This window comes from Saccopteryx bilineata, chromosome 4 (assembly GCF_036850765.1).
Source record: "Saccopteryx bilineata isolate mSacBil1 chromosome 4, mSacBil1_pri_phased_curated, whole genome shotgun sequence".
NCBI lineage: Eukaryota > Metazoa > Chordata > Mammalia > Chiroptera > Emballonuridae > Saccopteryx > Saccopteryx bilineata.
The window spans coordinates 105,821,461-105,845,689 of record NC_089493.1 but is presented as its reverse complement, the minus strand read 5'-3'; the positions used below and the strand labels follow the sequence as shown (position 1 = coordinate 105,845,689).

The 24,229-nt window shown below is 39.5% G+C and overlaps 1 protein-coding gene across 4 annotated transcripts in view; it reads right to left on the bottom strand.

Moving 5' to 3' along the window:
* NPAS3 (neuronal PAS domain protein 3) overlaps positions 1 to 24,229 on the bottom strand; it is a 947,754-nt gene that overhangs the window by 240,323 nt on the left and 683,202 nt on the right. For all 4 annotated transcript variants that reach the window (XM_066277694.1, XM_066277693.1, XM_066277691.1 and 1 more), the window contains one exon: positions 5,404 to 5,493. In XM_066277694.1, coding sequence (XP_066133791.1) covers positions 5,404 to 5,493 — 90 coding nt within the window. The remainder of the gene's footprint in view (positions 1 to 5,403; positions 5,494 to 24,229) is intronic.

Here is a 24,229-nt window from a genome sequence, read left to right as displayed (position 1 = left end):
TGGCTCCGTCACTATAAATGCTCTACTGTACTGAAATAACCCCCCTTTTTTGCCTTTATATTCTAGCTATTTAGGATGTTATGATGCCAAACAAGAGTAATAACTTGTAAGGAAAGCCTGCTTTTTTGTTTTGTTTTATTTTACCCCACTAAAGAAATATATATATATATATATATATATATATATATATATATATATATATATCTTTTACAATCATGGAAACTAGAGAATTAGCCACATACTAACCTCAACTTGATTTGCATTGAAAAACAGAGTGGAAGCGTTGAGGTTTGCACTCTGGAAAAGCAAAAGGAAGACATGGCAGTTGCAAAGCATCTTTAACCTCCACTGATTTATTGGCCCTCAGCCAAGTTATCAGGGGAATCTAATTCTTCTTTATTATTCAAATAAACCACATTTGGCACCATGGCTCCCTTTCAGAATAGCTTCACAAATAGACTGAGCTCTGTCATTTATTTGACCTTGTACTCATGTGCTGTAGCTGTAATTTTATTTGCCATTCTATATAACAAATGCAGAGAAACCTAAAATATGGAGATGAACAACAGGATGGGAAGGAGTTTATGGTAAATATATCTGCATGGCCTAAAAAAAAAAAAAGACCAAATTTAAAAGAATGTTTGCCCCTTTCACCTTCACCTCTATTAGCTCTTACTCTGCAGCCGCCCTGCCCCTTTCAGCAAGCTGCCTTGCAACAAGCCAATTTCTGCAGCTACCTTTTGGCTGGCTTACAACCACGAGGAAGTATCTTCCACCATGACTGGGACTTAATGAGAAGAAGGGAAGTGAGTCACAGGCAAGGTGGACCCTGGAGACAGTGGGAGGTGGTTAGATGGCATTTCAAGAGAGGGCTTAACTGGCTGCAGGGTATTTCTAATGATATCATGACAGAAAAATCAGTTAATTTCCAGTTTGGTCTAGATTTTATTCTATTTCAAATGGAGATCTATGTTAACTTGAAAACATTTTGCAAGCTTAGGTGTACATCAGAATCATCATCTCCCACCTCACATTCAAGGAAAAATGTTTTAGAAGCTATGAGTCCTTTTTTTATCCTCTAGTTAGCTGAGACCCATGTCCTCCTCCTTTGGCAACTATAAGTTAAATTTCTCATCAGTATTTAAAAGAAAATGCAGGGTGTGTGCATGAAATAGTGAAAGCTGATTCACAAGCACATAAACCATCAAAATAGTCAATGCTATTTTAGGTCCTAGATTCCAGAACAAAACTCTCAAAACAATCTTTGGCACGCCCACAGCTGGGGCGGGGAAGTCCTCTGCCTGCCTATGAGATTTGCAATATGTATGTTCATGTTTGTTCTATGGGTCATTACAGCTTTGCTTTGAATGTGGACTCCACCGAAGCAAATCAATATGTATAATCCACATATTAGACCCTATAAAAATTGTATTTGAGATTTATTTTTCTCTTTCTGTCCTAGAAAAACTTCTCTTTCCTTAAGTGATGCTTTCTTATTTTTGATGGTTGGCTATATTTCCCTTTTTGCTTTGGCTAACAGGAAACTCATAACTAAATCTGGAGCTTTCTCAGGCCACATATACCTCTTCTTATAAGATTTCATTGTGTTCTCCTATTCTGTGGTAAAAGATTACCTACTTTTATCTTTTTTCCTTATAACCTAGTTCTATTTTGCCATTGTTTTTTTATTATATATGTTTATGTAAGCTACTCTCTTAGACTCTTGATGATTAAGCCTTTTAGAAGTTGAAAGAGGTTTCATAAATGCTGGGTATGTATCATTGCTGCATTTTCAGAGTTAGAGGATACTCTGTCTTCTTCCTTCATGCTCACTACTGCCTATTCCATCACAGCTAGAGAGCAGAGCTTTGTCTGGCAGCTCTGAAGGCCATCACCCAGGATAGGAAGTCATTTAATCTCCACGTAAACCAAACTCAGCATCAATGTTTAGAGGTCCTTCTTTAAGACAAGGCCTCCTGGTGCGTCACTGAGAATCCTCTTTACTAAGGGAAGCAAGTGAACAGTATACATTTCTACAACTTGAAACTACATCTTGGATGAGAAGTTAACTATATATCTCTGGCAGTCAAAAAGGCTGCTGAAGAGGTTCAGACATCATCACAGAGCCTTCATGGCCATCATTACAACGACATGAAAATACTTAAAGGAGAATGACTGGTGGTGCACAGCCCCCCCACCCCGGCCACCAGAAGATGTCACACCCAGTGGCAGAGAAGAAAAATCAACTTTGGCTGTCTCTATGTTCAGCCTATACCACAGAGCTCAGCAGAAATTTCTCTACTTAGTTTTCTCAAGAGCTAAAAAAGAATCTTAATTCTTTCTTGAACATAAGCCATTTTGAAGCCACCATATTTATTTATATGTTGAAAAAAAAATAAAACTGAGGAAGAACTATCTTGAGAGTTACACGTGCAGACAGAATTCTGCTCTAACGCACCGCCATGCTCCCATACAGCTCAACAATTTCACTGAATGCATCTTTGAGGATATGGTTACTTGTCATCTTTATCTCATGGAACTATTTAAAAAGGAAAGGGAGGACCATAACTTTATAGATTCCTATCACTGTCTAGAATATGATGGAATAAGCCTGAAAGAAAGTTGTAGGACACAAGCCGAGCATTTGGTTCGTATTTAATTAAGGGTGTGTGTGTAAAAGCTTAAGTATTTACTTAATTACTCGGGAGTACATTTTACATTTATGTCAACGCATAAGCACCTCACATTCTTACAACTGAAGAGTGCACCGAGGACACTTGGGAGAGGTTGTGTCTCAGGAACCCTAATCTCCCGATTAGGACTTAGAATTTCAACTGGGTTGGAAATCTTTCCCCGAAGTTTTAGCATAGACTTTTTCCCCCCTCAGTTTTCAGGCATTTAAAAACATACCATGCTCTTATAAGATTCTTTCACATTAACTTAGAACTATTCTTAAACTTCAGTTCTGAACTCTAAAAACACACATTATTATATGCAAAAACCACTTTCTAGTGGCTTACCCTTTATCACTCCACCTGCATAATGCCTTTGAAGGAAGACCTCTGTCTCATACCTCATAGCCTCTACCAGCATATTTGACAATTTCTGGCAACAGTGAACACATCCACCTAGAGGGCAACAGTGCAGGAGGCTGGCACTGCCCCAGGGAAGGCAAGATGCTGACTACTGAGGTGCACTTTAAAACCCATCACAGATGAGCAGGGAACGGCTGCCCGGGCACTGCCAGTTCCTGGGCCATGTCTGTGCAGCTGCTGCATTCTGTAGAAACCTCAATAATTTGAATGAGATTTTAGTACAAGATTGACTTAATCTTACAGTAGAGAAGCAGTGAAATCAACTGCTTTTAAGGAGAAACCAGCACAGGATTTTAGCCAAATTTTTCCTGAACAGACGATATTTCAGATGGCGACACTATTCCAGATGCATCAATTTCCCTGAAAATCCAATCCATATATGTGCATATGCTGTGCTGGCAGGAGGATGGGCTGAAATGGCCAAAACCCAAGAGCTAATATTCTTTTGGCCAGAATAATGCAATTATTATTTTCCTAGCTATCACTCTAAGCATACAGAGCCATCTGTTATGCAAAGCAAACATACACATCTCAATTACAGAAAATGCAGTTGCCTTGACAGAATTTGGATTACACCACTAACCAGGGCTGTAAAATGTGTTTTGAGCGAGTATATATAATGGATGCTTTTCAGGAGTTCCCTAATTAGCATTTACCTGCTTAAAGTAATTATTCATCCTTCTTCTTCACTGGCTGATTAAACTTTGTTGGATAGTCTGCATAAAACAGATGAATGTGGGCACTGCAGAACAACAAACAGCAGCGTTTCTGCTTTTAAATGGTATTATGGTAGCACACCAATTTCAAAATTGGAAATTCCCAATATGAGGTCTCAGACAGATTAAGACAAGCCTTAAAGTCTATTAGAGGCAATTACAAAACCAGAGCTTTCATTGAGATGCAAGAATACTAATATTCAGTTAATAATAGTTCCGTTTCTAGCTTTTGGTTTATTGAAGTCTGCATAAAATAAAATTACTCTATGTACTATAGCAAATATAGCTTGCATGTTCTTCAAGGAAGACTTAATGGATCCTTGCTTGGATTCTCAACAGTAAATAATCAAATTTGGCAGTGTTTCTCCTCCCCCAACCCTCCTCAAGGGCCAAATATCTCTCTTTATTATTTCCCAATGTCTTTCTTGATTTAACTCTTTTAACCCAGCAAACACACTAACAGCCAGAAGATTCCAGCCATGCTGGAGGTCTTCATAGAGTGGTGCCAACTTTCAGAAGCAATGAGTCGAAGTGGGTCCTGATTAAGAGGAGACAAATCTTATTTCTATCTTTAGCTCCTAGGGGCAACTGGATGAGAAGTAGATTATCCAACTTGGCAGGTCATATCTCTCTCTCTCTCTCTCTCTCTCTCTCTCTCTCTCTCTCACACACACACACACACACACACACACACACACACACACACACACAGTCCCTCAACCCAGACTGCACCTCTCCTCTGCCAAATCACCAGATGAAATGGTTCAAACTCAGCCAATACTTGTATGGATACAGAGATATCCAGATGTTCAGCATTTTTATGGAGACAACATGTGGATAATTAGTTGGATTGCAAGCTTTTCTTCAGGGTATTTGGCATTCTTTAGACACAGCCTATGTCTTGGAATCTAATAGAAGTAAAAGTTTTATGTTCCAGTGGAAGACCAAGAACTGACATCTAGGATGTTGTCCCTTGTCCCTTCTGCCTCCATTTTCTTTCCTTTTAACCTCTCACAGACACACATATGCATAATTAAACTGCAAATAATAAAAGGTCATCTAGCATTATGAAATTGTCTTTCAGCATTAGGAAGCATTTGCAGAGGCAGTGAAATATATCCTTACTGGAACCCTCCCTGCAACACATTTTAATGGTCTCTTTCGGCATTTCTTGACTCCAAATGTCTCCCTGTCATTGTGTCAGCTCCCAGGATAATGCAGGGTACTCCATAAACATCCAGTAATAGGACACAAGGGAAGTGCTATCCGTGTGGCCCTCTCCTATCGGGCACAGAGGTTTCAAAGTTCAAAACAACCAAGGGAAGAAACTTCATTTGTTCTCAATAAATGAATAATGATCCTCGGAGGGGTAAGGAATGATGAGGGGGACTGAAGTTTTTGAGCACAAGCTTATCCCAAACCTTCCAAAATGACATAACATTTTCCCACTGACTTTGTGGAAGAGTCAGGTAGATTAATCAAAGAATAAATTTGGCAATTAAAGCTAAACACAATATCCACTGAGGAAGGGAAAGAATGAGGCCCAAGGAGCCTCCACAATCACCACCAAGAATCCAAAGAGTTTTACTTACTTGTGAGAGGCCTAGGTAGATGGAGACTGTCTCAGAAATGTACAAAAATTTTCCTTCTTGATTTAGTGCAAATACAAAGCCATCCAGGGACTGCAGGGAAAAAAATAAATAAATAAGTAGGTTAATAAGTATATATGCTGGAGATTTAATTAGTAAGGGATTTGATATAAAGTAATACATATCAAATTAAAGACCATTATTTCCCCTTTGTGTTTAACAACAGTCCTAAGATCTTTGAGCATTGCATTATACATGAACAAATTAGAGGTCCAAATTAAGATCAGAAGCTTCCCTTTATTTCAGCGATTTCCTTATGTCCCTGTCATTTTGATCAAGATACATTTCATTCATGTCTAAAAACAGGTCATGCTGATTTTATGAGAGGTTGCTTTTTTTTTTTTTTTGATTCAGTAGTTAACTGAGATTAAATCTGCAAGATTCTCCATTGAATAGCTGAACAGGAATATAAATTGTAATGCAATGAGAGAAAGAAGGTATGAAGCACAAGTAAAATCACCACTTGAGCTACTATGGACATCAGTAATTTGCTAGTTAATAAAGGATTATGTCTCCCCACTCCCAGCGCCTATTGTGTTAGAACAAATAGAAAAAGTCAATATATTGTGGTGAGACCTTACAAATCGTGATCCCTTTTTTTTCTTCCAAAACTCTGTATAAAGTTTTATTGTGATAGAGCTACTTTCTATTATGACTCCTGAAATGGAAACTAAAGAAGAAAGGGGAAAGAAAAAAAGAAGAATGTTATACATCCTCTGTAACTCTTGAAACCTTCCTTCAATTTTTAGATGCAGATTTGCATTTTCAGTTGGATAAATAGTATAAATCATCATGGAGTCCAACTGCAATATACCATTCAAACTGAGAATAACTTAAACTCCTGTAATCCAAGTGCATTTTACATGTTCCATCATCCTTATGTTTTTTTTTTGTTTTCTTTCTTTATTTATTTTTAACCAGGTAGATTACACACATAGTGCTTGCATGGGAAAAGAAGTTTAAAAGATTAATGGTATTTAAAGAAACTGAGAATTTGAAAGTAACTGGAAACCCACAATGGGAACCAGGTTAAGTGACACCACTGTTTAATGATATAATTCTTAAATACTAAAATGTGGAAGAAGCATGTAAAACTTAATTAGAAAAATGCAGTGTCTCAAATCTCAGCAGTAATTTCAGTCTCCTAAAATATTGAACTTTTGGAGGAGCTATATACCATATGTATTTATGTATATATGTATCTAAGACCATTGGAATACCTGTGTGTATGTGTCTATTTATAAGTACATATGAAATTCAAATTCCACACTTCCTAATCTTTTTTCATAGCCCTGCTGATCAGACACTGTTGGTAGCACTGAACACCTCCTCTAATTAAGTGGGTTCTAAGAACAATTCAAAAGTCACATTGTATTGCTCCACATAAAAGCAAATTATGTGATAAACAAGCTTTTGGTTAAGATAGTACAGTAATAATAGTTCATATATATTAAGCAGTATGTGCTAAGCAGTTTGCATATTTTGTCTCTTCTAATGTTTACAAGTACCATCTGAGGTCATTATACTATTATCTACATTCTACATACTAGGAAACTGAGGCTTAGCAAAGGTAGGTGACATCCTGTCCCTAGGAGGTGGTGGAGTTGGGACTGGGAAGCCGGCACTCTCCCTAACTATGCTGCCTTCCATGAAAAATAAAGATTCTCTAATTGTTATGTGCATATTAATGAAAAAATAAATTGTACAGCATTTCTGAAGTTAAAATATTTATAATAAGAGGCAGCCTCTTACTTGTCTTTGAATGATTTGTTTCAAATGATAGAATCCTCTCCTTAGTAGTTAGAGACAAATGGGAAATGGGATGACAAGACAGTTCATAAGTCACTTCCACAGTAGATCACTGGATCATCTTTGCTGTATAATACCCTTCCTGGAACCAGCAATGGGTCAGGGAAAAAAAGACTACTAAAGAGAACTGGGTTCCTTTTTCTCCACAGCCTCTCCAACACTTGTGATTACCTGTCCTGTAAAAAAAAATATTAAGAATAGAACTACCAAGACACAGAAATAACCAAAGTGTCCCTCGATAGAGGATTGGATGAAGATGTGGTACATATATATTATGGAATACTACTCAGCCATAAGAAATGATGACATATTGCCATTTACGACAACATGGATGGAACTTGAGAACATTATACTGAGTGAAATAAGTAAATCAGAAAAAAGCTAAGAACTATATGATTTCACACATAGGTGGGACATAAAACTGAGACTCATGGACATAGATAAAAGTGAAGTGGTTACCACAGGGGAGGGTCTAGGGGAAGGATATAAATAGGGACAGATATATGGTGACAGAAAATGATTCAACTTTGGGTGATGGGTATACAACATAATCAACAGTTCAAATGCTACTGAAACATTTACCTGAAAACTATGTACTGTTATTGATCAATCTCATTCTGTTAAATTTAATTTTCTAAATAAAATTTTTTTAAAAAGAGAGGGAGAACTGGGCTCCTTAGCTTTGACAATACCACCAATCCCCATGGTGAGATGTGACTTAGAGCATGGTACAGTGGAACCTTATTTAAACCAGTCAAAAGTGAGAGAAGGTGCTTTTGCAGAAGTGTGAAAAGGATCTCATTCAACACATCTTCACCTCAAGTAAGATGTCTCCCGAAGATGATACATGAGGATCGTAACTCTCTCCCTTTGACCTTCCCCATGGAGAAAAGGGTCTGGTTGGGTTTTCTATGCAACTTAAGAGCCATGGCCTGGCATACAATCACTTAGCATTATGTAAGCCATCTTCTCAAACCTTAAAATGCTACAATAAAATTAGAAGGACACACAGAGAGAGATCACAAGAGAATGTCTATGACCGTGATGGCGAATCTATGACACGCGTGTCAGCACTGACACACATAGCCATTTTCGATGACACGCTGCCACATGCAGCGCATACCAGAGAAGTATAGGGCCGCATGCCAAGAAGGACGTTTCATCCTTGGCTCCTGCACAGCCAGGTGCTACTAGTAGCCGAGGATAAAACATTTGCTGTAGTATAGACACTCTGTGCCGGAGGTCTGTAGGCCAAAACAACAGAACTCCCGCATAGAGAATCTAGTTCTGGGACTTCCGGTTAGGCCGTTAGGGGATCTTTGACCTCACTTCCGGTCTGCGGAGCAGGGAGCAGTAGAATGCCATGGGGGATGCATCTCTGGGGGCCCTGTGATCGCCATTACCAGCAACCACATAACCACAGCAACCATCATACAATCTACTGTTCTGGGGTGTCATGGATTTCTAATTGACCATCATTACTGAGATAAGTGAGGGGGAGGCTGGGAGAGGCGAGGGCCTGTGCTATGGGTGCCGTTTCCCACAGTTAGAAATAGCTGCAGCCATCTTAATTTACATAAGATGCAACTTGCAGAATTTCAAGACAGCATCTGGGCTCCGGTGTTTGTCCACTTGAGGTCAAAGCCTGAGAATCTGGAAAGGTGCCACTTGGAGAATCAAGAGGAGTGCCACTACAAACAGGAAATTTGGAGTGCTTGGAACTGATTACCAGACACTTTTAGCACCCTGAAAAATATAGCAATGGCTTTACTCACAATTTTTCCCCCTACGAACTTTTGTGAGACCTTATTCTCAGTGTAAATAATATCAAAACCAACAAGAGAAACAGATTGACACATGAAGTAGGTAGCGCTTGCTTGGACTTGAAGTGTACAAAATACCAACCTTCAATTGAAGATTTAGCCAATGAAATTCAGCAACAAAAATGTCACAGTTTAGTTAAAGAATTCCCCCTCCCCCTCACTTATCTTAGTTCACGGCACCCCACACAAGTTAAGTAATATCAAGACCAACAAAAGAAACCGACTGACAGATGAACAAAGAAGTCACTAAGCAGGTACATTAAATACATGTTTTTGGTTTACTAAATATAGTTATATATTACAATTATACATTTTTGTTATTTAAACTATAAATATCACAAAATTATGGTTTTTTTCTCGAAGTGACACACCACCCAAGTTATGCTCGGTTTTTTGGCAAATTTTGATACACCAAGCATAAAAGATTGCCCATCACTGGTCTATGAGTACAGGTGACAATGGAAAGGCTGGTTGAGAGCAGAAGGAGGGACTGATGGAACTGGTATAGAGATAATTGTAGTCTAAGTCCTCATTTTGCAGGTGAGGAAACGAAGGCACAGAGAGGCTAAGAGGCTGGATAAGATCATACAGCCAGCTAGTGGCAGAGCCAGGATTAAATCTGCTGTCCTCTGTTAGTATTATTTAAGTATTTATGACATCGTATGGCCCTGGTTGGTTTATTCAACTCCCAAAGAGATTGAATTTCTCAACAGTGGAGTGATGTCTTATTCAACTCTATTTAGCCAACACCTAACAACTGCTCAGCCAATGATCAGGAAATCTATTCCTAACTCCAAACCCAATGCTCTTTCTCTTATATCACACTTTCTAGAATGACTAAGAAGAATGGTGATTATTTTCTCCAAGAGTTTCTGGAGCTATTAGATTATTTTCAGATTCTGATACCACAGATGTCTAATATAGTCTGGAATATATCCTGACATTTGGAAGATCAGAGTTAGACTGGATTCTTTTATAGTCTTCCAAAATACTGAGTGCTATTCATTTGCCATCGACACACATCCTTCTCCTTCTCACTAAAAGGGATTATGGATTTTTAACATTAGGTTCATATCGCATGTATTTACTAAAATACTAGAGGAAGTCTGGACATCATGGCAGGGAAAAGGAATATCTGGAGGCTAAACATCTGATGCTATTAAGCAGCGGCGATCTAAGAACTGGCCAGTTTTGTTTGGCAAAAGCAGAGGCTTCAACACATGTTCCAATTTCCTGGTGAGATTAAAATGAGTCTATGTCTATATGACACAAAGCATCTAGTCAATTCAATTAAAAATAACAGCCAATTTGGTGGGAAAATAAGTCAGATTAGTTGTTTCTTATCACAGAGGCAAACAAAACAAAACAAGACTAGTTAACTAATTTTTCACTTTTATGCTTATCTATCATTTCAGTCAATGATATCTATAGTGTGAAATGAATGTCTATAATTCAGGTTAGATGATCTTGCCAAAAATAAAAAAATAAAAAAAGGGACATGAGGTTCAATTGGTTAGAACATTGTCCTAGTATGCCAAAGTTACAGGTTCAATTTCCAATCAGGCACATACAAGAAAAAAACACTGAATGCACCACTAAGTGGAACAACAGATTGATTCTTCTCTCTCCGTTCCTATTTCTCTCTCTTTTTAAAATTTATTTAGTGAGAGGAGTGGAAGGAGAGACAGACTCCCGCATGTGCCCATACCAGGATCCACCCAGCAAACCCACTAGGGGGCGATGCTCTGCCCATTTGGGACCCTTGCCCCATTGCAACCAGAGCCATTCTTTAGCACCTAAGGTGGAGGCCATGGATCCATCATTAGTTCTCCGGGGCCAACTCACTCCAGTTGAGTCATGACTGCAGGAGGGAAGGAGAAGAGAGAGAGAGAGAAGTGAGAGGAGGAGGGGTGAAGAAATAGATGGTTGCTCTTCCTGTGTGCCCTGACCAGGAATTGAACCTGGGACATCCACATGCTGGGCTGATGATCTACCACTGAGCCAACTGGCTGGGCCTTCTCTCTCTTTCTAAAGTCAATCAATAAAAAAAATAGGATACGAAACCAGGTGTATTACAGATTGGCAAGGTTGCTCTACAGAGTCATTACTTTCTCATTGAGAGTGAACCCTGTCTATAGTGAACTGCATTTTGCTGCTTACAAAAGTTTTAAGAGTAGCATCAATATTGATTTAGTGTAGATATCTGAGTTTTAAAAGGTGAGAGGAGCAAAGAAACATTCAGTCAGTTAGTCTTGGGGATCAAACATGATTAATCTGAAAGTTCTGTAGAATTTTTTAAAAATTTAAATCAAGAAAGTGATTCTGTACTGAGCTGTTTCGATCACTGCAGGCTAGTTTTTAATTTTTTTTTTAAAACTGCCCACTGTTTTTAACAGGCGCCAATTAAGATTTTGGGGTCAAAGGGTTAATTACATCTTCTTACTCAGTATGTAGAATTTTCTGATTATTAACTAAGGTTGGATTAAGATGAAAAGGAACCTACACAAATGTTAATGCTAGTCCCTCCTTGAGAAGATTTATTATAAAGCCATGCTGAAATCTATCTGCTTTCCTCAAAGCAGATGGAGAACAAAATCTTTGAAGAAACAGTAAAACAGACGTTTTAAAGGCATGCAAGTAGCTGATTTATCAAGACAGTTTTCTTATTACTAAAACCAGTTCTAAGCCATCACAATAGGGCTGCTAGGAGATTTCCTTTGTCACATTCCAGTAAGTCCATGAGGTACACATGCAGAAGGGAAGCTTGGAAACAGAAGTCAGGAGCTATAGCATCTCCGAATAATAATGCCTGTAATTATAATTTATATCCCCTGACATCAGTGCAACATATAAAGGGTAAGGCAGAGTTTCTTAACCCCCAAAGCTGAGTGCCTCTAACAGCATTTGTCAAATGATGAGGTTATTTCCTTGCAGGGTATGAAACTAACTATAGCTTCATGACTGAAGGTATACTAATGTTTAATGCATTGTGCTAAATGGATTTATATTTGTCAAAGTAGTTTGTCTGTTTTCTTTTTCCCCGTACATTACACTGCAGCCAGATTCCAGGGTGAAATCTTGCTGTGGTGCCTCTGTAGAGACAACTCTTGTGTATATTGCTACTTGGAAATTAGCAATTTGTTCTTCTATATTCCAGAGCAGAAGAGGGAAAAAAATCACCCTAAACTGGTTTTCCTATGACCTAACTTCAGTTAGAGTGAAGAATTACCAGTAGGCTAGGTTATTTTAATGACAGATTATTTTAAACTAAGCTTTTACCATCTGTTCCACCCCCTAATTATGAATGCAAAAGAAACATATTTCACAATTACATCAGTAAAAAAGTAAGATACATGTGATTTAAATGCATGTATGTGCACCATGTCCAATGCACCGTGCATCTGTGATGTTCTTCTAATTCAGGCTTTGATTACGGTGGAAATATAATGATAAAGGACAGCCTTTGGCACACTCAATTTTCCCTCTAAGCCCAGGGTTTTTCATTCTTGGGACATAATTCTGTTAAGACAAGAGCAAAACACAAATTTGAGCACAATGCATGCCAGCCATGGGGTGCGAGTATTTTATAACTGCACACATGGCTTTACTGCTCATAAGGAAAGACTGTATCAGAAGACTGTTCCTGCTACCTGGGCAGTGTATAAGCCTCAGGAACCCAGGAGGCTGTTCTTGAACCATACCTCCATCGTCATGAAAGGGGCTGCGTGAGTAAGCCAAGCACAGAGGAAGCTTGGCCTGGAGACTGGGAAAGCGCTCCAATACCTATCTTTCCACTCTGCTTGGCAGCAGATAAAAGAGTTAGAAAGAAAATAAAATGTTTCTTAAATTTTTTGGGCTCTGGAGACAATAACACTTTGATAGAGTTCATGAAAATGCCTATTGCCCTGTGACTGCGCTCGGGAGGTGATGCTATAGCGCTCACACACACATGTGGACTCCCGGCTTCTTCAAGGGGAGCTGGGACGGTGCCCAGAAGTGCCCACATGTATCTGTTTAGGAGGAAGTAAAGTTTCCCAAATTTTGTTTTTGCAATCTGAGTTTTAACAATCAAGCACTGTGCAGAAACAAAAAACCTTATTTTTAGAAACAGGACTCTAAGTCAAGTATATTTTCTCAGAGTGGATAAAAGCATACATCAAAGGTCTGGGCTCTTATTTAACTGTTAGGAATCTCCCAGAGCTCTCTGTCTCCTGTGCCTCCTCCTACATACCAAACCCCCCCTCCTTCAATGAGTCAGTAACATGAAGGACAGCATGAGCTTATGTACCAAAAGCCACATGTCCCCGTCACAAGACCAAGTTAGATTAGTTAAGAAAAATTTGACAATTTTTCCACTAAACAAGAATTCCAGAACAACACACCCTGATGCTTCAAAGCACCTCTCCTAAGAGTTTCCTAGAAGACGCAAAACCAAGCATCTTAGGCGAAAAAACAATGCAGAGAGGTACAGATGGCCTCTTTGCAGTTCCTGGAGAAGTACTGGAATAAAAAGGGAGATGTTGAAATGTTAAAACATGAAAAGAACAAAGACATCTGCTTTATGAGCAAGGAGATCAGGTTTTACTTCTGCTCATTAAAATTCCATTTTGTGGGAGCCGTGTATCAAAGTGCTGACCTTTTTTTTTCTCTGGGATGCCAGTTCAAGCCTTACATCCAGCCTGAGGGATGTAGATTTCTTGATTTGAACATCCAGCCAAATGGACAACAGGCTCTGGTATAAAGACTGCGTGCGGCCCTTGGTGGAATCACATGGGTCTGTCTCTCTGGGCCACCAGGAGTGGCACATGGACCCCACATTATCTGTGGCTTGTCCTGCGGGACTGGGACTCCTCCCAAGGCAGAAGTGACCATGCGCTGCTGCTCACAAGCTCCCTTTGCCTCAAGGAGAAGATTCCCACTAGTTATTCTAAGGTACAAATATTCACTGGGACATTCAAATGTCTCCTTTTAGTTCATGTGGCATAATTACTGAAACATAGGCTCTTCAGAACCTAGGAGCTAATTCCTTATTGTGCATCCTTCCCTTTAAATTCAAAGTTCTCCTTCAAGTTAAGAAGAAATCCCCATGCTGGGAGTAGTAATATAAACAGTACATTGCACAAGTCCTGGAAGGCTTAAAAATGTCACTGCTTTTCTGTGGCTACACATGGAGCTTGGTCACATGTAGGGTTCCAGGTATCTTTCAAGTTGTCTGCATTATACAAAATGACACAAAGAAAAGAATGGGTAATAACTGTTTCTCAGACATCCTACATTTCACAGAATACTAGAAAACAGCGATGGCCATATTATACCATATATGATACAATAATATATAATATAGATCACATGTATTATTTATTTTATGTCATTTATATTACAATACACATATGCCATCATAACACTTTATAGGGTGTCATACGCAATGATCAGTTCACTCAAATATTCATCATAGAGGAGGGGTTAAGGAAAGGAAACTAACATTTCTTAGGCAAATTCCATAGACCAAAGATAAGCAAACTGATGCTCAGAGAAATCAAGTACCTGGTCCAGCATCACATATCAGCGTGTGGCAGATCTAGGAAAGGTCCTCCTTTTCCACCTGCTGCGGGGACTACCTGCTGGGCATTTTAGTTGTTTTGTATCCATCATAGCTGCTGGAAGTCTGTGCCTCCTTCCACATTTCCACATAAGCTACTCTCATGCTCCTACTGTTTAAGTGTGAGGCCTTCAGAAAACACCTGTTGATTTCCTGAGCCAGGTCTGTGCCAGCTGAGATTTCAGAGCTGAAAGAGGGCCCGACTCTGTGGGATCCAAGACTAAGAGAATCACCTGGCCGGTTGGCTCAGTAAACAGAACTTCAGCCTGGTGAATGGACCTCCAGGGTAGGATTTATGGTCAAGGCACGATAAGAGAAGGGACCATCTGCTTCTTCCCTCTCCCGCTCCCCATTTTACATTTGTAAAAATGTACAATCAAGAAATAGCTAGATGTCAAGGAAATTCTCATCCCTTGGAGGAAGGTGTGAACGTCATCCAGCAGAAAAGGCCCCAAGCTAGCACAGAGTTGCTGGGCAAAGCACAGCTCCTACCGACAGGAGACCTCGGGACAAGGCTGGCCCACACTCCAGCAGGCCATGCGCTGGCCAGCACACCGCTCACTTCCTGTCCTGGAGTTCTTCATTTAGACTTAGGGTTTGCCTTTCCCTCTCTGGTATTATACCTACTATGTTATATAGAAGTCAATGTGAAAATGAAACTGACTTCACAGACATTCATACTCATACTTGACAGTACCTTTTTTTTTGTACATTCTTGATGATGCAAGGTAGTATTGGATTGCTGTTCCTTTTCTGGCTGATTATGACGTTAACCTGACCATTTACTGGGCAAGTGGTAACTTTAAAACAGCCTCTTTAAGAGAAAATAATAAAAGCTTTGTAGATGTGGACCTTTAGGTAAGGAACTGGTGTCAGGGGTAGTAACAATGATTAAAGAATCTTGTAATGAATATAGCATATTAAAAGACCATTTAGAGACCTCAGATACTAATCTGGTACATTCGTATGAGTTTCATTTCAGGAAACACTTACTGAAATCTCTATGGAAAAGGTATTTAAAACATTTGTACTGAAAGGAACTTGATTGGTACAAATATAGTTGCCATGGACTGAATTCTGTCTTCCAAAGTCTGTGTTGAAGCCTTAACCTCTAAGGTGACTGGCTTTGGGGAACAGGCTTTTAGGAAGTAATTAAGGGGAAATGAGGTCCCCGGGGTGGAGTCCTGATCTGATAGGATTGGTGGCCTTATAAGAAGAGAGAGCATGTGCAGGCAGGGCCATGAGAGCACACAGTAAGAAGGTGTCCACCAGCCAGGCAGGAACAGATTGCCAGCATGTGCAGGCAGGGCCATGAGAGCACACAGCAAGAAGGTGTCCACCAGCCAGGCAGGAACAGAGTGCCAGCATGTGCAGGCAGGGCCATGAGAGCACACAGCAAGAAGGTGTCTACCTGCCAGGCAGGAACAGAGTGCCAGCATGTGCAGGCAGGGCCATGAGAGCACACGGCAAGAAGGTGTCCACCAGCCAGGCAGGCACAGAGTGCCAGCATGTGCAGGCAGGGCCATGAGAGCACACGGCAAGAAGGTGTCCACCAGCCAGGCAGGAACAGAGAGCCATCATGTGCAGGCAGGGCCATGAGAGCACACGGCAAGAAGGTGTCTACCAGCAAGGCAGGAACAGAGAGCCATCATGTGCAGGCAGGGCCATGAGAGCACACGGCAAGAAGGTGTCTACCAGCAAGGCAGGAACAGAGTGCCGCTGGAATTCGACCATGTAGGCACCTTCTTCTTGGACTTATATCCTCCAGAATTATGTAAAAGTAAATTTGTTGTTTAAGCCAGCAGTCCATGGTATTTTGTTATGGAAGCCTGTGCTGACTATCATAGTAGTTCAGAAATTCTCGTTGGGGAAAATGCTTGGGCCATGAAAACCTTCAATATTAAATTTAGAAAATCATTGTAACTATATTCTTTGTTATTTTATATGATGAATTTATACAATTTTAAATTAATTTTTACTAGACCCACATAAAGCCATAAATATGATGGACTGATAATAGAAAGTAGCATCTATTTCCAGAAATCAACAATGTTTAAGATTATTTTCGAATTTTTTCCCCAAGTAATTGCATCTCTTCTGGGTCTACATTTACAATATTGAAATTTTTATATTGGCTTTGTGTGCTTAGAGACTACATTGATTTGTTGCCTTAGCTCTATACATAGCAGAGCTACACACATACATAAAAATCAATTATTCTGATGGAACTGGGAAACTGGTCCTGAATGATCTTGAGATAAACAAATGTGTTTCCCACGTGCTCTGGCTCTCACTATTTTACTGGCCTTTTACTTTTATTTTACAGTGGCCACTGAGTCTTGGTGAGAAGGATCAGCATACACCGCTTGTCCACTGCATGCTTATTCTATTAAGGCCTCAAGGAAACGTTTCTGTGTTTATCCCCATGGGCCTGTTTAACACACATGAAGCAAAAAAGACTGTGGATTTTTATTATTTGCTAATGTATTTGCACAACAACTTATGTCATATTAAACCTTTTTCAGAGAATCTCTAGACGGTACCCTTCAAAAGAAAGCGCTTTAGCATTTGAACTTTGCTAGGATCAAATTTGCTAGATGCCCATTGAATGACAGCCTAAATCTGTGCAATCAAAGCAGTGGTCTTTGGCTGTGTGTTCTGGCCTCCTCTGTGGTCCAGCTCAGAAACAGAATGAAAGCCTGGGCTAGGGTACAAGGCGTGAATAATTTTGTGGGATAAAGACATTAGTAAAGAATATAATTAAATTTGGTCATTTCTACTGACTTAGTAAAGTGATTTTTTTTTAATACAAAAAATGAGGTTGAAGTTTCCTTCCTTCCTTTTTCTGATCTACTTTGAAAACTATCCTGACTGGACAGAATTCATTGTCATCACTGAAGAACAACTGGTTATTTCATTATTTGAATTTCCTGGATTAAAAGATGCTTCAACCAAACCCTTAGTGAGAGTTAATATGTAGGAATACAGGACTAAAGTTATCTATGGAGAGATATAACAGAAATACAAAGATAAAGTCTAAAGTGACTTGCTTAAAGTAAAATCAGATAAAGTGATTAAAGGAGGCAGAGTTTGTACATAAACTGTGGAAACTCCACACCTTCTGCCCCACCATATAATGCAGCAAAAATCATACACTCAACTATTTTCTGTGTTAGGTACTTGACTAAGTCAAATGATCATTGATTATTTTTCCCTTTAAAATTCTGATTAAAATGTAAAAATTTCCTCAAAAACATTCTGATAATATATATATATTTTTGTCTTGAAGTCAAATTTGTTCCTAGAATAATGCATCATAGAGGCAAAGGGCAAATTAAAGTCAATACAGAACTATCCCAAAATGGTCAATTTTTTAGGAACAGATCTGTTCTATAAATCTTGAGACACCTGAATACTCACTTTTAGATAAAAATATTCTAAAGAAGCTCTAAGATGCTCTTATAATTACCAAGCAGGGAGAGATCATTCCATGGAGCTAAAAATGCCACCATATAAAGTCCCCAGGGTGGAAGGAACCATCAAGGGTTTTTTCCCAGACATCATCTTTCCTCTCCCTCTTGTCATGAAGCATTATCAGCGCATGCATCTTCCCCTTTTCTGGGTTCTTTAGTGAAGTCCGAAGCAGTAGCTGGCATCCCCAATATCTGACAAAGAATGGTAGACCTTGACAGTCTGTGTTTTTGCCAAGCAGCACAGAGCATCAGCTAGCTAGGCAGATCTAACTTACTCTGTATTTTGTCTTGGGCTTTTTGGCATGAGTTGCCTCAAAAAGCCATATATCTCTGGCCCTGGCCAGTTGGCTCAGTGGTAGAGCATCGGCCTGGCATGCAGGGGTCCCGGGTTCGATTCCCGGCCAGGGCACACAGGAGAAGCGCCCATCTGCTTCTCCACCCCTCCTCCTCTCCTTCCTCTCTGTCTCTCTCTTCCCTCCCGCAGCCGAGGCTCCATTGGAGCAAAGATGGCCTGGGTGCTGGGGATGGCTCCTTGGCCTCTGCCCCAAGCGCTAAAGTGGCTCTGGTCGCAGCAGAGCGAGGCCCCCGAGGGGCAGAGCATTGCCCACTGGTGGGCAGAGCGTTGCCCCTGGTGGGCGTGCCGGGTGGATCCCGGTCGGGCGCATGCGGGAGTCTGTCTGACTGTCTTTCCCCGTTTCCAGCTTCAGAAAAATACAAAAAAAAAAAAAAAAAAAAAAAGAAGCCATATATCTCCTTCAGGTTTACAGGCTGTGTCCCATACCGCACCTGAGAAATCACCAGATAAAGTGTTTCCGGTGACTCAGGGCCATGTGGTTTACTAAAGTTGGTATAATAACCTAACATTATACATCCTACAAGGGATTCACTATAACAATAATTTAGGTTATGAATGACATATTCAAATGCACTAATGTGCCAATTCACAGTAATTCTAAAAGAAATTTGCAGTTGGCCATATTGATAATTCACTAGAAACCTTAAATCAGTAGTCTCAGTGTAATTCTAACATACACAATTATCCATTTACCCACTTTTTGACTTAAATAGCTAAAGATATGTTAGAGCAAAAATAATTTGCAAATGGAAATACTCCGCCATTCAATGTGTTTAATGAATGACAGTTCACCTCTTAATGACTAACGACTTATGAAAAGTCTATTTAGTCTATAGGATTCATAACGTCCTCAACCATATAGCCCTCTAATGCCTTCAGCCACAGCTGCCACCTCCCACTTAGTCTTTCTCAACCTTCTATGTCAAAGGCATTCAAATACCAGCAACAATGGTGTGAAGGGGCACTCATATCAATTAAATTCCAAGTCTGATTTTTCACTTGGCCATCTGCCTGGTTTCTTTTAAGGGCTAATCATATGAACTATTACTTATTTACATTTACATTACTAGACTGCTAGTTTTTTTCATGTATCTAGAATCTCAAGACTATGAGATGACCACCTTCACACTGAAGACATTTTTCACCGTATCTACCACATACACTGTCTACCACATACACATGTAAACTTGCAGAATGAATAGTTTTAATGAAGAAGTACCTGATAGTTTAAGAAAGATGAATCCTCATTATAAGTCTTCCTTATTCATAACTTACACTCTCAGTAAACACCAATCTCCCTAAGAATGACAGTAGCCTAAAAAAGTGAGGAAGTGTGATGTCATATGGAATCACCCTAGATACTTCAGGGCACATGTTTGAGATCAACAGTTTCTATCCCACATCTAGTTTCTCCGTTCAGCCCTGTTTCATTCTGTTTTTTCTTCTTATTTCCTTTCTTTCTTATCTCCTTTTGGTTTGCATTCTGCATCCATCATTTAGTGAAAGAGGTGCTGACTGTTGTGAAGGTGGTTTGGTATGTGCGTATCATATGTCCTAGCCAATGTTCCCAGAAACCCTGTTCTGAATATGTTTGTACGTGAAAACCGCCCTTGGCAGTAAAACAACTACAGACATGCTTATACATCTGATTCACAGATGTGTAATGATTACTGACAAATTCTGAAGACTAAGAATGGCTTCAAATTTGTCTAGGCTAGTGTGAATTTTGTGTGGCTGAATATTGGGGATAAAGTCTTTCTGCTTCCGATTTGTTCATTTTAGCCTTGACCTTTTCCAACAAGTAAGATTTGTTTTATTATCTTGCTTGGGGGCTTCTCCTTAGTAATAGGATGACCTACTTTAATTTCTACTTAAATGCTTCACAGGCTAGAGAGAAAGTTCCCCTAAAGGATTGAGCCCCTAAAGACTCAAATTGGCCTCTGAGCTCTAATGGAAGACTTTTATCCCAAAGCAAATAAAAAATATATTAAGGGTTTTACAAACATAACCTTAAGCCTTTATCATTTTCTGTATGTCCCTTCAGTTCTCATTATAAGTCATGACACTTGCTTAAGACATTTGCTGCTCTTCTACCCAAGATTTTGATCCCTTTCATGGTTCTTTTATGCCATGACAGGCACCTTTCATGAAAGTTTACAGCCAATAATATTTTTCTACTTCATAAAAAGCACATAGATATGGCTTAATGGCAGACAACTGTGACCTACTATGCAAATATGATATAGTATATGTTTGTACAGGTCTCCATAGTTGACAAGTATCCTTAACTCCACTTAAGCTAATGAGACCAAAACAATGTAATGATGAATTGAGCAGCATTATTATCAATATTCTATAATGCAGTGAACCAACTCTTTTCCAAAAATCTCAGTAAAGTGTAAGTAACACACCATTGTAGAGTTTAAAAAAGAAACTCATTCTTTCACCTATTTGAAAAAAACAACAACAATTTTTCCTTTCATTGGTTTTCTTTAATACACTGAACTATGTTATCATAATTAAAATATTCAATAACATGACATGACATAAAACCTTCATTTTAAACAGAATAAAAATTCTTGTCTTAGGCTTAATACATGGAGTAAAATCTCAAGGTTCTGCTGACAATCATTTATGCTTGCTTCTTCAGGCTGAAATCTTTGGATTACAGGGACTCAAACAGAGATTGGTGGGGAAAGCATTTATCTAGCAACTTTTTGAAGGAAACACATTACTAATACCCCTTTTGACATATTGAGAAGTTTGAATGAGTTACACAAAAGAATATATGGGCTTAAATACTCGAGTATAGACAGATGCCAGGCAGAAGGAGTATCTGACTTTTCTGTACAAGTCAGTTGGTCATGGCACTGCTGACAGAGAAAGCCACTAATACTCCCCCAGGGTATTTCCAGTGTCCCCATGAAAAAGAAAGCTAATATCATCCAAATCCCAGGTGAAGCACAGCAAGGGAGCAGGGATGTCTGAACTATAGGGACAGATTTACAGCCTTGTTACAAACTGTGGGAAAGAAAACTTGCAGAGTCAGAGAGCTCTACAGGAACCCCCAAAAGAAGAAGATTGCAGAAAGTAGAACAGATGCATCAAGTGGGTAGACTACTTCTGAGATCAGGGCATCTTGAGATCATTGCTAAGGAGCATACCTCATAGCTTTACTGGGGGGACTTGCTTCCATTCCTGAGAAATAGTCTGCACTGGGCCATCCTGCCAGCAGCCACAACTCATGGCTCAAAGACTAGGCACTGTGGCAGGGCCTCTCTCAAGTCCACCCTTCAGTCCTCCTCAACCGCACTGTCAGAAAGTCCCTGGTCAAATTCAGAGGGACTATAAAACTTGGGACCATTGACCCAATAATAAAGACAATTATGGCCTTACTCTTCAATTCTTTTAGTGGAGCTAAAGAGCTTATGTGGCCAGAACCAAACAAGGTCACACCCAGCTTTGAAATAACATGTCAAAGTCCTTAAGAGACAGCATGGTGCCATGGAAATGAGCACTGAGCTTTGGACTCAAAGAGACCTGGGCCAGAAATCTGAATTTGCAACTTCACTGTTTTCTCATATGAAAATGTAAAGAATGATATCTATACATTATTTTTTACTACTCAGTAGAGTTGCTGAGATGATTAGAATTAATGCACATAAAGTGTCATCATATAATAGGCACCCACATTGGTTATTCTATGACTTGAGATGCTAACTTAGACAGACTGTCTGCTAATAAGGGCATTTTTTAGCTGATCATAAGGAGAAAAAGCATACTTGGAAGAAGTGAGAAAATCAACTAAAGAGAATAACAATAAGTTAGATATAAACTTAAAGGAACAGCAAGAAAAGGACCCAATTGTCCTTGTTGAAATAAGAGTTTATCCTGGTCTTAAACATTCCTCTTTAAAAGTTAAGAAAATATAAGTTGGGGGTAGACTGTTTGTAAAAGAGAAAAAAAGATTATTCATTTACCCTGAGTAATTGTAGAAGTTATCAGAAAAGACATTTGGGCATGACAGTGATGTTAAGAAGATGAGAAAGAAAAAGCATAAAAACAAGGTAAAAATTATGCTAGTTTCATAAAGCATGGTCATTTAAAAATGAGAACTATTCTAGGATGTGTGTGTATGTGTGTAATATTATATACCATGATGATTAGTGATGGATAGCATTTATCAAGGCAGTCTCTTATTTGGACCCTGGGAGGAAGACTTTAAATTGAACAACCAGTTCAATCCTCACTTCCTAACTCGGATATATACATGCTCACCATCCTTGCTTGAGATGAAGAAATTGAGCTCACACACAGCCAGTAAGAGATAGAGCAGAAAACCGAATGCAGCCTGCTATACTATACACTGACTCTGGACATGGACCATACGCTTTTTCATGACAGAGATTCTTAACTTTTTGGTATCAAATTGTTACCATTTGCTTCCCTATAGATCTGAGTTCCTTGGGGTATAGGGCAGAGAGGTGATGTCCAGGAAAGAGATGGAGCAAGGGGATGGTTGTTGTCTCCTCTGATTGTGATGTCTGTCAGCCAAGAGGTTGTGGCAGGACTTGACAGGCTGTTAGGTATAGTTTAAACCATACCTCAGTAGATCATCATCTATTGGGCAATGTTTTACATTGCCACACGTGCAATGTTTTACATAGATTGATTCCTAGGCAACGATTTTCCTTTTTAACCCAAATAATATACATGTGATAGAAAATACTATGGCAAATATACAGAAAAGCAATTCTTCTACACCCAGATGGTATTGGAATTAGACATCTAACAATCCTGGAAAGATCAGTTGCTTTTGAATACTCATTCAGGCTAAAGTGTAACTAACTGAAATAAAATCTATAAAAATTTAAAGTAATAATAGACAAATTTCCAGGTATTGAAGCAGTGAAGATAGCAACAGTAGCATTTTTTAATAATAAGTTCTGTTAAGCACACTAATGCTATAATGATTTATACTGTTTTTATTTCCACTGCTCCCTCTTCAAAAGTAATGGAAAGCTGATGGAGGTGGGAATAGACTGGAAAGAAGACTGTCTCCAAGCTTCCTCAAAAAATCAGGATATTGGAGAGACCTGAAGATGTCAGTGGAGTAGGCAGATGCACAGACTCCCAGCTCACACCACCGAACTGGATTATAAACTAATTTATGAACAATCAGGATGAAAAACCAAATCTGGACTATAAGAACAGCTTTCAAAAACCAAGGAGCAAAGAAGCCACAACAAACCTGGTGGGGAGCACCTGAATCTCCCCTGCTTACAGGAACGGGGGGGGGGGGAGTGAGGCTGGGCTCTCACTCCAAGGAAAAGAGCAGTAAATACTGCTCACAGCCACTTGCCTGGCGACCAGGGAACAAGGTGTGTTGAAAGGGCCGGCTTGTCTTTCAAAAAGAAAGGAGAGAGAGAGAGAGAGACGGATGGTGAGGGGGAGAGGAATATAGGTGATGACATAAAAAGCTGACTCATTCAGTGCTGGAGGTGGCCATAACTTGGGGAGGGGCTGATCCTTCCACAAAGCAAAATACAAAAGTACTTAGAGGTCACAGAGATACAGACATCTCTCCAGCTCCAATCAGCGCAACAAGACACAGCTGAAAACAAGAAGTAGGGAGGAGGGGCAGTAACTCAGGTCACCATGGAGATCTGAGATACACCTCCCCGTACTGAAGCTGAGAAAGCAACACGAT